At 45.6% G+C, this 16,743-nt stretch overlaps 1 protein-coding gene across 7 annotated transcripts in view; it reads left to right on the forward strand.

Moving 5' to 3' along the window:
- DYSF (dysferlin) overlaps positions 1 to 16,743 on the forward strand; it is a 173,496-nt gene that overhangs the window by 24,817 nt on the left and 131,936 nt on the right. For all 7 annotated transcript variants that reach the window (XM_072126385.1, XM_072126387.1, XM_072126390.1 and 4 more), the window contains exons 2-10: positions 1,795 to 1,850; positions 4,075 to 4,166; positions 11,036 to 11,141; positions 13,773 to 13,911; positions 14,148 to 14,338; positions 15,080 to 15,208; positions 15,286 to 15,348; positions 15,436 to 15,486; positions 15,857 to 15,887. In XM_072126385.1, the coding sequence (XP_071982486.1) occupies positions 1,795 to 1,850; positions 4,075 to 4,166; positions 11,036 to 11,141; positions 13,773 to 13,911; positions 14,148 to 14,338; positions 15,080 to 15,208; positions 15,286 to 15,348; positions 15,436 to 15,486; positions 15,857 to 15,887 (858 nt within the window). The remainder of the gene's footprint in view (positions 1 to 1,794; positions 1,851 to 4,074; positions 4,167 to 11,035; positions 11,142 to 13,772; positions 13,912 to 14,147; positions 14,339 to 15,079; positions 15,209 to 15,285; positions 15,349 to 15,435; positions 15,487 to 15,856; positions 15,888 to 16,743) is intronic.

Here is a 16,743-nt window from a genome sequence, read left to right on the forward strand (position 1 = left end):
TACACATCCCCCCCATAACAGTGTCACCTACACATCCCCCCATAACAGTGTCATCTACACATCCCCCCATAACAGTGTCATCTACACATCCCCCATAACAGTGTCACCTACACATCCCCCCATAAGTGTCACCTACACATCCCCCCATAACAGTGTCACCTACACATCCCCCCATAACAGTGTCACCTACACATCCCCCATAACAGTGTCATCTACACATCCCCCCATAACAGTGTCATCTACACATCCCCCATAACAGTGTCACCTACACATCCCCCATAACAGCGTCACCTACACATCCCCCCATAACAGTGTCATCTACACATCCCCCCATAACAGTGTCACCTACACATCCCCCCATAACAGTGTAACCTACACCTCCCCCCACACTGCTCTTGTAGTGACTTTGTTGTGGGGTCACTGGGTTGTAGGTTGTGATTATTACCAGGTGTCGGATCCATCAGTCACTACTGAATCGGGTTTCTTGGAGTAATTGCAGACATGCGGCCGGGATCTCTCTACATGCAGAAAGTTTACATTCAGTAAACATAATGTTAACACATTGTAAATGTGCAACATCCCCCACCGGGGCTTTGCCTCTTCTTGGGGCCTGGAGACAGCCGGGGCCCGGGATACCGGAGTGGCTGGCGGCAGCGGCCTGGGCACGCTGTTGTCACGGTGTTTGTTATTAGGACCGGAGGGCTGTCCTACAGCCTGGCAGCTCTCCAGCAGGTGGTGTGTGCAAGAAATATGGAGGGAGAGGCTGATGTACTGGTTCTCCCTGGGGCAACCCCTGAGAATCTGTAGGATGAATGGATGGGGAGTGAATGGATGGGGAGCCCGTGGTGGTGACAGCCGTATCCAGGGATCAGACAGAGGCAACGTTGTGCAAATCAACTCACGATTTTGTATTGAACAACAGGTAGAAGGCAACGGGCCAAATGGTTAACAACAGATTCTGGTACTGGAGTGGTCATGGCGAGGGTCCTCAGGAATAGTGCACCAGTCTGGTAGTAGATGCAGTCTGGGATGGAGCTGTGTCCAAGCTGTGTCTCCTGACTCTGGTCCTGGGTTTGGTATCTGTGGTAGTACTGAGGGTGTGCTCCACACTGTCTCTCTCTCTGGTCACTCTGAGGTAAGACCAGACAGACTCCTGAGAAGGAGCATGAGGTCTGGAAAGACCAGCCAAGACTGCACCATGTGCTTCCACTGCACAGGGGTTTTATACTCCCCTTTGGTCAGGTGGTAGCACCTGTCCAATCACACTCCAGTATACAATACAATACACCCACTTAACTATTGCCTTTCCAGGCAGAGGCCACAGCTGCAGATTACCTGAGATCTCCCTGCATTATCCTTTGGGTGAGCTGATCAGACTCACCTGATGGAGCCTGACAGGTAGAGGGCGCTGTTCACAACTACCCCCTTACCTTGGCAGAGGTGTTGTAAATGCATTGATGCCGCGTCCACAAGTTGCATTTTGATACCGGTGAACAATTCAGAACATGTGACGCTCGTTCGTCATGTAATTGGGGGAAGCTCCTCCCCCTGCACCTGAATTGCCCTTGTAAATGCTGTGTGTGAACTGCACCAGAGGAGTCCACATCATGAAGGGACATAAAGCCATTGAGTCCGGGGCTATTCTCATCTCATTCCTAGGGACAAATCATTTCTATGAGGTGTAAATCCAGAGACGGCTTATAACGAGGGGCCGGACTGATCTATGAATAGGACATGGGACAACCCCTTTAAGTGAGAAATGTTCCTGATAACTTCTTCCTTATTATTTTCCAGGGGTTAAGAAGAAAACCAAAGTTATCAAGAATAACCAGAACCCCATCTGGAACGAGGTGAGAAGTGTTCGGCCCGGTGCCAGGAGGAGCTACATGGTGCATTATGTGTATATAATATCACAGGGGGTGTGTCCTATTCATGTGATGTCACAGGGGGTGTACCTTGCACATGTGATGTCACAGGGCTGTGTCCTATTCATGTGATGTCACAGGGGGTGTGTTATGTACATGTGATGTCACAGGGTGCACATAGCTCCCAACCATCCCAGATTGGCCGGGACAGTCCCATTCTTTTACCTCTGACCCGGGGTCACAGGCAGCTGGTAGATAGTCCGGGATATTCCCTCCAGGTCCCGCACTCGCTGGGGTTGTCCCAGCTCTGTGTCCCGCCTAGTAAATCCTTTCAAAGCCTGAACCTGCCATACTGAATGGCTTCTACAGACATCGGGCAGGGAATCATTTTGAGAGAAGTGTCGGGTTAGCGGAGAGCAGGGACCACGTCATCAGGTTCAGATCAGCATCTGTCTCCACATCTCCTAGGGCAGTGGTGGTGAACCTATGGCACGGGTGCCAGAGGTGGCAGTCCGAGCCTTTTCTGTGGGCACTCAGGCCACTGTCCCAGGACAGAGTTCATGGAACAGACTAAATCCACTGAATCTTCCTGCAGTCCCAGGAAACTTGAGAGATGCTGCTCTCAGCGCTATTTTAAAGCGACATTTCATTGACTGTTTGGAACTGTGGGAAAAGTGAGAAGAATTAACAGAACTGCATTATCTTTGGAGGTCCTCCTGCTGGACCCACCATTCTTCCTCTACAGGGAAACCTTGGAGAGAAGCTACAATAATAATCTGAATTTGCTCTCCTTCTTTCAACTATATTGGTGGCCTCAGGGGGGCGATACAATTGAAAAATGTGGTAGAACAGATATTAAGAAGTTACTTCTTAAAATGCCATGTTGGCGCTTCACGATGAATAAGTGGATTTTGGGTGAAGTTTGGGCACTCTGTCTCTAAAAGGTTTGCCATCACTGTCCTGGGGCTTCCCTAGACACAATATTTATTTAAATACATTTTTATCCAGCCCCAGATTCGAACCCCAGACCATCTGCAGTCCAACTGCCATAGAGACACAGAGCCTCTATCCACTATCTAGCTGAGGATTTCTGGTAACTAAGACATGTTATCTGCTACTGTTACACTGTGACACCGACTTAATGCCCTGATATATAGAGAGGGATCTTCTCAGAGATTATTATTGAAATTATTGAGACAATTATTATCATTATAAATTTTATTATTTTTATTATTATGGAGACGATTATTAATAATAGTAAAAATAATAATCATCTCCATAATAATAATAATAATAAAATTATAATAATTGTCTCAATAATTACAATAATAATCTCTGAGAAGATTCCTCTCTATATGTCATTGCATTAAGTCTGTGTCACAGTGTAACGGTAGCAGATAACAGTTCTTAGTTACAAAAACTAAGGGGATGTCACAGGGGGTGTATTATGTATATGTGATGTCACAGGGGGTGTGTACATGTATTTGGGATGTCACAGGGGGTGTGTACATGTATATGTGATGTCACAGGGGGTGTGTACATGTATATGTGATGTCACAGGGGGTGTGTACATGTATATGTGATGTCACAGGGGGTGTGTACATGTATATGTGATGTCACAGGGGTTGTGTACATGTATATGTGATGTCACAGGGGTGTGTACATGTATATGTGATGTCACAGGGGTGTGTACATGTATATGTGATGTCACAGGGGGTGTGTACATGTATATGTGATGTCACAGGGGGTGTGTACATGTATATGTGATGTCACAGGGGGTGTGTCATGTATATGTGATGTCACAGGGGGTGTGTCATATATATGTGATGTCACAGGTGGTGTGTACATGTATATGTGATGTCACAGGGGGTGTGTACATGTATATGTGATGTCACAGAGGGTGTGTACATGTATATGTGATATCACAGGGGGTGTGTCATGTATATGTGATGTCACAGGGGGTGTGGATGTCACAGGGTGTCTATACATGTATATGTGATGTCACCGAGTGTGTATACATGTACATGTGATGTCACAGGGGGTGTGGATGTCACAGGGGGTGTGTCATGTATATGTGATGTCACAGGGGGTGTGTCATGTATATGTGATGGGGGCTCTGTAAAAGATGATAACACAGATGCCCCATTGTAATTTTTTGTAAGGAATGTGTCATGGATATTAGTCTTCATCCACCTTGTTTGTCCCTCAGGGCTTTGAATGGGACCTGAAGGGCGTCCCCCTGGACACCAGCGCTGAGCTGTACGCCGCCGTCAAGGACCATGAGACGATGGGAAGGAACCGGTAATGTAAAACTGGGCGCAAATCTGTCACCTGTCCATATACTGTATATTGTTCTGTAAATCACCAGAATATTATCACAAATTATTAGAGGAATCATGACGGGATCATACAATCAGCGGTGCCATCCATCTACAATCATAAGGTGCAACTAGTGCTGGTTTTGGGGAACCCAATCTCTGACTGTGTGTAATTATTGATACTTTGGGGCTGCAAAAATAGCAGAGAACTTAAAGGGGTGAAGTAAGTGTAGACATCTATGTGTAGACATCTATGTGTAGACATCTATGTGTAGACATCTATGTAGACATCTATGTGTAGACATCTATGTGTAGACCTCTATGTAGACATCTATGTAGACATGTAGACATCTATGTGTAGACATCTATGTAGACATGTAGACATCTATGTAGGCATCTATGTGTAGACATCTATGTAGACATGTAGACATCTATGTGTAGACATCTATGTAGACATGTAGACATCTATGTAGACATCTATGTAGACATCTATGTGTAGACATCTATGTAGACATGTAGACCTCTATGTAGACATGTAGACATCTATGTGTAGACATCTATGAAGCAGTAGATTGGGTTCTGACATCGTAGTTTCTGTACCTCATAGAGTTCGCGTTGTGGATGACTGAGCGTGATGCTGTGCCAGTGGTGGCTCTACTACGGAAGGGACACTGCCCAATATTGTCCAGTTTTCTGTGAAATAAGCGTCCACTTCCTCTTATTTATTTATATCTTAAGATTTCATAATTCTTGTGGTTTCCTGTAAAATACATGGAAAAGGCCTGGCAGGATGAGCGGCAGGACGTGTGCCCTACATACTCATCCTGAGTCACCCTCCTACTGAATATACCAGATAATCAAGATACAGGTCCTGATATCACCTATAGTGGCCTCCATTGGAAGCTTTGGTCAACTGGTGAAGCACTGGTGCTTTGGTCAAGGATGACATCACATTAGATGAGTACCATGAAGGCCCTGGTGTCTACAGGACTCATTTTTTTGAGATCTTAGAAGATTTTCCCTCCGGGCCAAGGTCACATGGAGTTTCCTTCCTACATCAGAAGTTCTGGAGATGCTTGAAGATGCCAATATTTCCCTCTCGAGAGATGTCCAGCAATCCTGACATGTGCAGTTGTGTTCCTCAGTGATTTCTGAAGTTCTAACTCTATGGGAGGAACAAGAATAGAAGATGTAGAGTTCTTCTGGGAGTCCAATCATCGACTTTCGAATATTTTCAGCAGTAAATTTCCAGTAGATAAGGTTATCAAGAATCTTCTCCAGAAGAACTGCTCTGGATCAAATCATCATCATCTTGAGTGATATCTTCTTCTGATATTCTGAGAATTAGCAGATCTATTTGTAACTTCCACTTACAGTATCTCCTGGTATGGGTCTCAACATGTCAGATGATGCCGCGGACCATTAATAAGAAAACTTTTTGTGATTCTTAGACATCACATCCCCTTCCCAGAGCTTAGTCCATGAAGTCCTTTTCTAGACAATGCATTGCTCTAGATGAGACCTCTGTAACATCACAGAAGAATTATGGAGCTATTTCCGTGATTGTAGTGGACTGAAGAATCTTCTCAATACTGGAATGGTGACACAGGAAGTTGCCAATGTCCATCTTTGAAGACCTCTAATGTGGGAGGACACAGCACACTTTGATGCTAGAAAGGTGGGATCACAATGACTTCCGCTTCCTTTTCCATGACTTTTTTTTAGGACTTTGAGGATTAAAACATCAGATGGAAGATGCTCTCTAACTTCCTCTTCTTTCTTTGTCTAAGTCTTCTGACAATTGAAGATGAAGGACCTGCCCACTCTACATGATGCAGTAGCTGAGATATGTTTTTTTACATTTCAGTCTTCCCTTTTCGCCTTGAAAGTCTTTGGGCTGCACCATCTGTTCATGCAATTTTTTGAAAAACATTCATCAAGTTTACTTAAGTTCCCGGGATTTGAATCCTATGTCATATTCATCTCTAGGTTTCTCCATGGCTCGCTCAATCCATTTGTCCAATAGATCGTGTACTGGAAATACCTTTCCGTGCATGGAAAGTCGAAAAGTCTTTCAAAACATTGGGATCCACATTTTTGTCGGTTTCTACAGTCTCTTTAGCTTCCTTCATGAGCTGCTGTAGGTTATCCTTTTGCAAGATATAATGTTCTTCTGGGTCATCAGAATCACATGTACCTGAGATGATTGGAGAGAGCGGAGGAGAAGACCGTGGCATTTCCACCATTTGTCACCACAAGTATGAGAGGATTAGGCTTCTTCCAAAGCCACCACCAACTGATCTATACAGCAGTAGACGAAGTCCTTGATCCATCTCGATCTGTGGGATGATCTGACTGAGAACACTTTGTGAGGAAGAGTCATCAGGTCAGGGTCCTGCGTGATCTATTGTTGATTTAATATTTCATATTAACGTACCAATGGTAATGCAAAATCTTAGGATCATGGAAAATTGTGGAAGTCTATGGATTAAGTTCTTACCACCCAAGAGACAGAGTCCCATAAGAGACAAATTGATCGCAACATTCATTACAATTTTGGCCATTATTTTCAGTCATGTGCACTTTTGGTACTTTTGGTACTTTTGGTATTTTGTGTTTTTCAAGAATTTTCTCAGACCCCTTAAGACATTCCTTTCTGAGTCAAAGGTGCAGCGTCCCATCATTGTGCGGAGGGATCTGGCTGTACATTAGCGCTGCCCCGGCTTCCTGCTCGGAGCGATTAGATCTCGTTACACTGCGGGACAAGCTACAGGATCAGGAAAGGTTTACATTAAAATAACAATGCACGTCTGGTAAAGGATATAAGTGTGAGGCTAGGATACACCAGGACAGGCTAGAATAATAGCACAAAACAATAGTAGCAAGGTATCAGCTGCGGGATCTTATAAGTGGCTGAGATCAGCGCAAAAATGCTGCCAAGTCTTCTGAGGACCAATGTAAAGGACTCACCAATTCTGAGCAAAGCCGTGGCCTGAGGACTCCATGTACAATCACAGCACTTTGTGATAGAGAAGTTGCTTTTTGGCTGTAGTTTGGGCACTCGCTTCACCATCACTAGCCTAGGAAATGGTAGCCTTCAAATCGTGTTGGTTGTCTTCTACTGGACTTCTAGGGTGTTGTGTTGAGGGTCTAGACTCTCTGGAGGATCTTTGGTCACTTGATGGACCAATCCATCCCTGATATTGATCAGTATAATTAAAGATCTGGGTACTGTTCCTCCAAACCAGATCTCCATATAAATTTTTAAATATATTGCGGTAAATGAGTAGCCATGACAAACATGGGCTTATGGTAACTTCTCTCTAGATGAGTTGGAGTAATTTCTCTAGCCTCCACCATTCGCGAACATTCAGTTAGTTTCAATTCCTAATCTGTCGCTCTACTGTCAGGTGGGCGGTCCTATACTGGAACAGATTAGAATAATACATTGATCCCCCTGTGATCAGTAAGGAAAGTGCTCAATTTCCCTCCAGCACCACCACAGGAGAAATTTGGCATTACACAGTGTCCATTTTCATTAGTAGGTGTGAGAGTGGACATATATACACTTTGCTCTCCTTTTTGGCCAAAAGTTAAGGATCCTGAGAAAACCTTCCTTTTATTAAATAAAAATGACTTATCTGATGCGTTCCTAACGATTCCATAGTCCCAGGAAAAGGAGGGTCTATTGGCATCTCATGTAACCCCCTGACCTGAGGAGCGATGCCCATACTGACCACCGCGCCATTCTCTTCTGTAGGCCTTCCAGCGTTGCAGTGTAGAGTCTTCATCTTCATCCCGGTCTCTTGAATCTCAGAATGTCTTATAAGACTGTAATAAGGAAGCTTTTATCTCGAGTAGAAGTCTTCCTGGTAGATCGATCTTGGAAGTCAATAATTGGCTGGAGAACCTTCCGTCTACAATAAGAGGCTCCATGGGTTAACCGCATGAGAGATGAATGTGGTCTTCATTTATTGAATCTCACCTCTTTGGATATTGATGGTGGGGATGTCTGAATTCTGGTCTCCTCGTGGCTTCCCACAATGCATCCTGCACACGTGTTATGGAGAAGGAGATGGGAACGTAAAAGTATCGACATAATTTCACCATTGAAATCTACATAGAACTTGACATTTTCTCAAATGCATCTCAGCTTTTATAGTATAGACACATCCAAACCTGCTAACAAATGCTCCAAGATCATGAGGGCCATAAACTGATACTGAATCAGCAGGGGGTGTCAATGACGTAACTTTGTGCAGATGTCAAAGGAACCAGACTACACTGGGCTGTCTGTAGTCTGTTACCAAGGAGACACACAATGATAATGCACAGATTTCTGGATATTACTCATATATAGAATTTATTTCATTCTTAAAGGTTGGACTTGATGGACTTGTGTCTTTTTCCAGCCTTATATACTATGATACTATGATAAAACCAGAAGTCTTTGTGTCAATAATGCCGGGCAGTGCCGAGGATTTCATGTGAGGTGTCACATTATATAACCATCGGATTATATCTAAAGAAGTTTCCAGCTGTTTCATGCTCCTCATGCCGGGAGACGCCATTGTCTGGGACAGATTTTATTTATACCCCCCCCTATAAATAGCCGTAAGATAAGATGTTATTTTGGTCACCTTTGGTTTACGTGAGGTGAGTGTTTCCCGCTCCGTCTCGGTGGCTGTCACTAAGGCTTCCTCCATCCATTTCCTGTGTTTGTTCCTTCTAAGAGAAGACGACCTCCTCCTCTGACACTGTGGCCGTTATTACAGGAGACTATTAATATTGTGTCCCTCTGATGGTGCGTGTGAGCCAGGAGAAGTGTGAGAATTGATGGAGCCCGGGCTCCCGGTCAGGGTGGATTTTCCTTTCCTTCAATGACTGAGACATGTAGTAATGGTGGGCGTGCGCCAGAGCGAAGGATGCGCCTATGAAGGATTCTCTATCTCTACAGAGATCAAGCTGCCCGTACACATTGGATTACGCGGGACAACCCAAGTGGACTCTTCTGTAATAGCAAAAGTTACAAGTATCAGGCAGTGGGCTCATGGTGGGGTGTTTTATCAAAGCTAGTAGGCCCTTTTTCAGGGGTACAAGCCATGAAATAGTCACAATTCCTTGGTGCATGTCCAGGAATTGTGACTATTTCTCCTCTTATGCCACCTCCACACTAAGTGGGCGGGTAGGGGTCCGTCTATCCGTAGAGTTCTAGCAATAGCCTACTTGTTTGTGGTCATCCAGATCACCCGAAGTACCTGCCTGGGATCCCTCGTCTTTATGGTACACCTTACCAACGTGTGATGTAACTGTATCTCACAGTTAAGGAGTGTGTATAGGCTGAGCCCACCCTATACACAGTGGGTACCCATGGGCGACAGCACCAATCACGAGTGTTAACCCCTTAAGTGCCACCATCAGACGCTAAGTTATGGTCGCCGCTTTCTTGGTTCCGGCCTTGGCCGTCTCTGAGGTCAGGTGTTGGCCTGTTGCTTTGACAGCCAGGACCCAAACGCAGGTCATCGCCGGATCTGTAAAGGAGCCTGCTGTCAGATCCAGTAAATTTGCAATATACAGAAATATTGTAGTGTTTCAGTATATTCTTTAAGTGATCAGACCTCCTAGGGTTAAAGTACCCTAGGGAGTCTAGAAAAACAGTTAAGAAAGGGTTAAAAAATGTAAAAAATATTTTAAAATTGAAATCGAACCCCTTTTCCTACAACTGGTTTTAAAAATAAACAATACACATGCTAGGTATCGTCCCAAAAAGTCCAATCTTTCAAAATATAAAAATGGCTATTCCCAGCGTTAAACACGTAACAGAATATAAGGTCCAAATGTCCAAAATACTACTTTTTTTATCATTTGTCAACACATAAAAAATTGTATAAAAAGTGATCTAAATGTTATACAAATGATAGAAATAAAAATGTCATCATTCCCCACAAAAAATGACACCGTAACCAGCTCTGTGCGCCAAAGTATGAAAAAGTTATTAGCGTCAGACTACGGCAAAATGAAGAAATGTTTTTTCGTACAAAAGGTTTTAATTTTTGAAAAACCTATTAAAACCAAATAAAACCTTTATGAAAATAGTATCTCCGTAATCCCAAGATACATCCTCCATGAGGTTTATTCCACCTCACAGCTTCATAGCAGCTTCTCTCCAGCCACCGGCTCTGACACAACCGACGATCAGAGATGGAGCCTGCCGGGAGGAAAACTGCTAAAAAATGCAGAATATGAAGCAGACAATGGCCCGATACGATGTTACAACTTATATATACACACTGTACTAGTGGCTTATAACAGGTTTCTTGAAAAAATGTCTGGTACATATCTTATGGGGGATCTACACATGACGGCAGACATCAGAAGGGTCAGGCAGGAGTAATGAGGGCACATGTAAGGTGGATGTGGAAGCTCGGAGCAATACACAGCATGTATGGGGCCAGGTAAGATTTCCATGCTGAGGACTGTGATGTCAATCCAATACTGAAGCCACCAATCAAAGCCAAGGCAAGGAGTTGGGGCGGGGCTTACAAGCACTCTCCAGACTTTGGCCCACCCATGGTGCATCGGCTAACAGTCTAGTATTAGATGCTGACCACTGAGATGAATGGGTGGCCATGTGGTACTGGCCAATTAAGGCTTGAGGATAATCATATGACCAGGGGATGGAAGGGTGGGTGAGAAGCCCACCAGGACATTGAGTAATGTCCATACACCCCGGGTATCCATGGACACCTCTAGGCTCCACCAGGCGCTTCTATGCTGGTCTATAATGTAATAGTGAAGATATCTGATATGTCCCTCGTGCTAATGACCTCTCCTATGTGCTCCTCACCACAGATTGCTGGGCGAGACCCGCGTTCCCCTCCGAGATTTATTCAATTCCCCCAACCTGACAGCGACCTACAACTCTCCACTACTGGACAGCAAGAAAATGAGCACCGGGGTAAGTGATGGCCTGCACAACATCACCAGGGACCATATTATTTCACCAGGAACCATATCATATTACCAGGGACTGTACCACATCACCAGGGACTGTACCACATCAGGGACTTTATCACATCACCAGGGACTGTATCACATCACCAGGGACCATATTATTTCACCAGTAACCATATCATATCACCAAGAACAATATCATATCACCAGGAAGCATAACACATCATCAGGGACTATATCACATCACCAGGAACCATATCACATCACCAGGGACTATATCATATAACCAGGAACCATATCACATCACCAGAGACTATATCATATAACCAGGGACCATATCATATCACCAGGGACCATATCATATCATCAGAGACTGTATCATATCATCAGAGACTATATCATATCACCAGGGACCATATCATATCACCAGGGACCATATCATATCATCAGAGACTGTATCATATCATCAGAGACTATATCATATCACCAGGGACCATATCATATCACCAGGGACTATATCATATCACCAGGGACTGTATCATATCACCAGGGACCTTATCATATCACCAGGGACCTTATCATATCACCAGGGACCTTATCATATCACCAGGGACTATATCATATCACCAAGGACTGTATCATATCACTAGGGACCAGTGTGACACCAGCCCCCGCTCGGTGCTATCCCTGGGTGTAATACACATTGTGCCGGCTCCCGGTGCAGTACTGGAGGAGCGGCATCTGGTTTTCCTCGCGCTGTGGATCGCTCTTCCATTTCTGGACATGGAATGTGATATTGTGATGAGTCAGCAGTGACCGGGATCCAGGACTGATCTGAAGATATTCACTAGGGGAAGGGGGGAGAGGGTCCCTGCCCCTGTCCTTTATCTATATACCCCTGTGATGTGGAGCTGGGGTACACGCTGCAGCACCCCCTCTCTGTACTCTCCAGGTATATGCCCTGCCAGTGTCTGTAAGAAGCAGTGCGGGGGTTAATCCTGTTATATTCCTCTTCTCCGGAGGCCGGGATGGATGGAATAACAATATCTCCGGAATATGTAGAGAATGTGACTGTTTATTCTGGGAGGTCCCTGTGGCCGGGGACTGTACACGGGATGTGGCTCACACTATGCACCCCTCTCCCTCCCCGCATGTTACATGTATCACTGGTATCATGGAAGGACATCACAGCAAAGTCTCCCCCACAGTCACTTAAAGGGGCAATAACATCTCAGCCAACTGTGCAGAGACCAATAGTAAGAAGCTCTAGGGGAGGAAAATGCTTCCTTCTCCACTTATCTGGCTCCTTCTCACTGCAGCTCATAGGGCATCCGATTACACAGAAGTCTATAGAGAGGGGAGGGGGAGAACAGGCACAAATAGAGGCTGCTGCAGATAATAGTAAGTCTCTAGCTCACCCCAAGTGCTTTATTCTCATCAGTACAGAGAAACACTGATGTATGATGTCCTGTATCATCATACTGATAGTCCTGAGAGAGAGAGAGAGAGACAAGAGAGACCAGTTCAGATAGAAGCTGCTGGAGATACCAGTAAGTTTCTATCTGACACAAAGTGCTTTATTCTCAGCAATACAGAGCAGCACTGTTGTATGATGTCCTGTATCATCATGCTGATGGTCCTGAGTGAGAGACAAGAGAGAGCAGCTCAGATAGAAGCTGCTGGAGATAAAAGTAAGTTTCTATCTCCTCCAAAGTGCTTTATTCCCTTCTTTACAGGCCAGGGATTCTTAATGATGTCTTATATGATCCTGCTGATGGTTATCTATGCAAGTTATGCTGCAGATTCTCCTCTACTTTCTATGTGTAGTATATGGGAGACATCATAGCAGCTAACAACCTCCAGCTCTGAGACACCTGAGAATTACAGATAGAGGTTGCAGAGGGGAAATCTGCTAAACACTCCAGAATACAAGTCAGATAGTGGTCAGATACTGTATTACTACACATGTACAAACAGGACTAGCGGTTTTATTTAACAAAGTTTGTTGAAGGTTTTGGTAGATTCTCACCGTATAGATGATACATTACAGCAAGACAGATAATACATACAGTTTTGGTAAATGCTTAGTTGTCAGAAGTTCTTCCTCAGGGTTCCTTTCCCTACACACAGGGCTGGCATTTGGTGGGGAATACTGGAGCTTCAGTTATGGGCCCAGCAAGAAGGGGGGGCCCAGGAGTCACAGGATTACCTCCAGGGGTGAACCTAAACCTTCTGCTGCTGGAGACGAGCTATAGAACAGCACTACCTCCACCACATCCAGCAGTAATGTATCAGATTATGGTTTTAGTACTTGGGTTCTCCATGCAGTGTCTCTCGCTCTTGCTGACATCTGAAACGCTATTTTGGAGTGTCAAAAAGTTCTGCTTTGTAGCAGGTGACTGCTCCCTAGATGCTGCCCCAATGTTGCTGCAGATGGTGCTGCCTGAGGCAAGAGTTTCAACTCACCTCATGGTTGGGGCACCCATCTACCCCCCCAATAGAATGGAGATGGCTCTTTAGTACAGTGTGGATGAAGAGCTGGGGAGTGAAGACATTTGGGGAGATGGTGGGGTTTTTCATCTTTTGGTACCTCTCTAGTAATGAAGAGTTAAATGTCTCATCTCCCTTTTTTCAGGCCACATTGACTCTTCAGATTTCCTACTTTCCACCCCCGGGGGCAGCACCTGTGTATCCTCCACCATCCAATGTGCCGGCAATGAGGGAGCCAACGCCATCTCTCAGTGATGTGGACACCGTCAGTCAGCTGCAGTTTGGTATGTCCCCCCTTCCCCCCCGTATGATGTTAGATGGGTTAACCGTTAATGTATCGTGTATATACCTCATATGTGGTTATATATTCATTACTTCATTTAAATAGTGATATATTAGTGAATAGCATCTCCTGTGGCGTCACACCTTCTCAATGAGTACTGTTATAGCGCCCTCCTGTGGTCACATTGATAATCAAACCTCTGGTTTCTTGTATTGTGTGTTGGAATGATGTGTCCAGATACCACCATGGAGGAGGACACAGAAGACCAGGCCGGCACCGGAGATGAGGGGGAGACAACGTCCCTTATGCCGGGGTCAGAGCAGCCCAGTCTTCCCAAGAAAACTGCAGCGATGCTCCCTGTGCAGGGCGGCCGGAGGAAGAAGAGCGCACCCAAAAAACAGCTGTCAAACAAACCCCAGGACTTCCAGGTAAGTAACACATAAGATACGAGAACCATAGACTGACCCATAGTCTACAAACTCCAGGACCTGAAAGTGGGTATCACACCAGAGACGAGAACCATAGACTGACCCATAGTCTACAAACCCCAGGACTTCCAGGTAAGTAACACATAATATACGAGAACCATAGAGTGACCCATAGACTACAAACCCCAGGACTTGCAGGTGGGTATCACCTCAGAGACGAGGACCATAGAGTGACCCATAGTGTACAAACTCCAGGACATTCAGGTGGGTATCACACAAGAGATCAGGACCATAGAGTGACCCGTAGTCTACAAACTCCAGGACCTGAAGGTGGGTATCACATTAGAGATGAGGACCATAGAATGACCCATAGTCTACAAACCCCAGGACTTCCAGGTGAGTAACACATAATATACGAGAACCATAGAGTGACCCATAGTCTACAAACCCCAGGACCTAAAGGTGGGTATCACACCAGAGCTCAGGACCATAGAATGACCCGTAGTCTACAAACTCCAGGACCTGAAGGTGGGTATCACACCAGAGACGAGGACCATAGAGTGACCCTTAGTCTACCAAATCCAGGACTTGCTTGTGGGTATCACACCATAGACGAGGACAATGGTCTACAAACCTTACAGAAAGTCAAAGCTGACGTACCTTCAGGACCCAAGACCGCTGAGGGATCTCCTCCTACAAAGCAACCAGGGAGCTGACACTTCTCACCAATTGTCTCTTCAGATCCGAGTTCGGGTGATTGAGGGGCGGCAGCTGCTCGGCATCAACATTAAACCGGTTGTGAAGGTGACGGTGGCCGGACAGACCAAAAGAACGCGGATCCGGAAGGGGAACAGTCCGCTCTTTGACGAGGTAACATCTGTGGGGGGACTCTGGTGGTCTTCTGGGTGGGGTCATCACTCCTTGGTGTAATTTTTGGTTCTTTTTAGACATTTTTCTTCAACTTCTTTGAGTCTCCTGCTGATCTCTTCGATGAGCCGGTGTTCCTGACTGTGAGTATTCGAGTATTCGGAGCAGGACATGAGGATCCCTCTATAATTTTTTCCTCTCCTTATACTATACATTTTCCATACTGGCAGGTCTTAGACTCGCGCTCGCTCCGGACGGATTCTGTGATTGGAGAATTCCGGGTGAGTCCCTCGCGTGTCGTGTTGTAAGGTCACTTATGGTCCATCCTGGTACCAGCCTTATCTTACTGTCCCTGATCAGTCTCTATACAGAGCCTGATGGGACAGATAGGAACCTCATGCCTCCTCAGTGAGACCCCCGGGTTCATGTTTATTGACCATCCCAATTGGCCAATCTGGGGTCATGTAAGGTCCCTTGTGATGGCTAAACATTCAGATCCGGCAGACGCTGTTTATCGCTTCATGTTTGGGAAGGAGAGCAGGACTTGTGCTTCTTCTCAGAACATGGGGAGCCTCAGTATAAGAAATAGTGGAGGTGCGGAGGAGATGATGCTACATGTGACTGGTCGTGTTCTGCTTTCGCCCCCTACAGATGGATGTCGGGATGATCTATGGAGAACCCAGTACGTGCTGATCCAGTAATGGCTGCTACTAGGGATGAGTAGATGAATTTCACTGGAAATAGGAGCCTCATACATACAGCATCTCCATATATATACAGACTCCAGTCTATGAGGATGAGGGGGTGACACAAGAGCTTACAGTCTATGGGGATGAGGGGGGTGACACAAGAGCTTACAGTCTATGGGGATGAGGGGGGTGACACAAGAGCTTACAGTCTATGAGGATGAGGGGGTGACACAAGAGCTTACAGTCTATGAGGATGAGGGGGGGACACAAGAGCTTACAGTCTATGAGGATGAGGAGGTGACACAAGAGCTTACAGACTATGGGGATGAGGGGGTGACACAAGAGCTTACAGTCTATGAGGATGAGGGAGGACACAAGAGCTTACAGTCTATGAGGATGAGGAGGTGACACAAGAGCTTACAGTCTATGAGGATGAGGAGGTGACACAAGAGCTTACAGTCTATGAGGATGAGGGGGTGACACAAGAGCTTACAGCCTATGAGGATGAGGGGGTGACACAAGAGCTTACAGCCTATGAGGATGAGGGGGTGACACAAGAGCTTACAGTCTATGAGGATGAGGGGGTGACACAAGAGATTACAGTCTATGAGGATGAGGGGGAGACACAAGAGATTACAGTCTATGAGGATGAGGGGGTGACACAAGAGCTTATGGTCTATGAGGATGAGGGGGTGACACAAGAGATTACAGTCTATGAGGATGAGGGGGTGACACAAGAGATTACAGTCTATGAGGATGAGGGGGTGACACAAGAGCTTATGGTCTATGAGGATGAGGGGGTGACACAAGAGCTTACAGTCTATGAGGATGAGGGGGTGACACAAGAGC

This window comes from Engystomops pustulosus, chromosome 1, assembly GCF_040894005.1.
Source record: "Engystomops pustulosus chromosome 1, aEngPut4.maternal, whole genome shotgun sequence".
Lineage (NCBI taxonomy): Eukaryota > Metazoa > Chordata > Amphibia > Anura > Leptodactylidae > Engystomops > Engystomops pustulosus.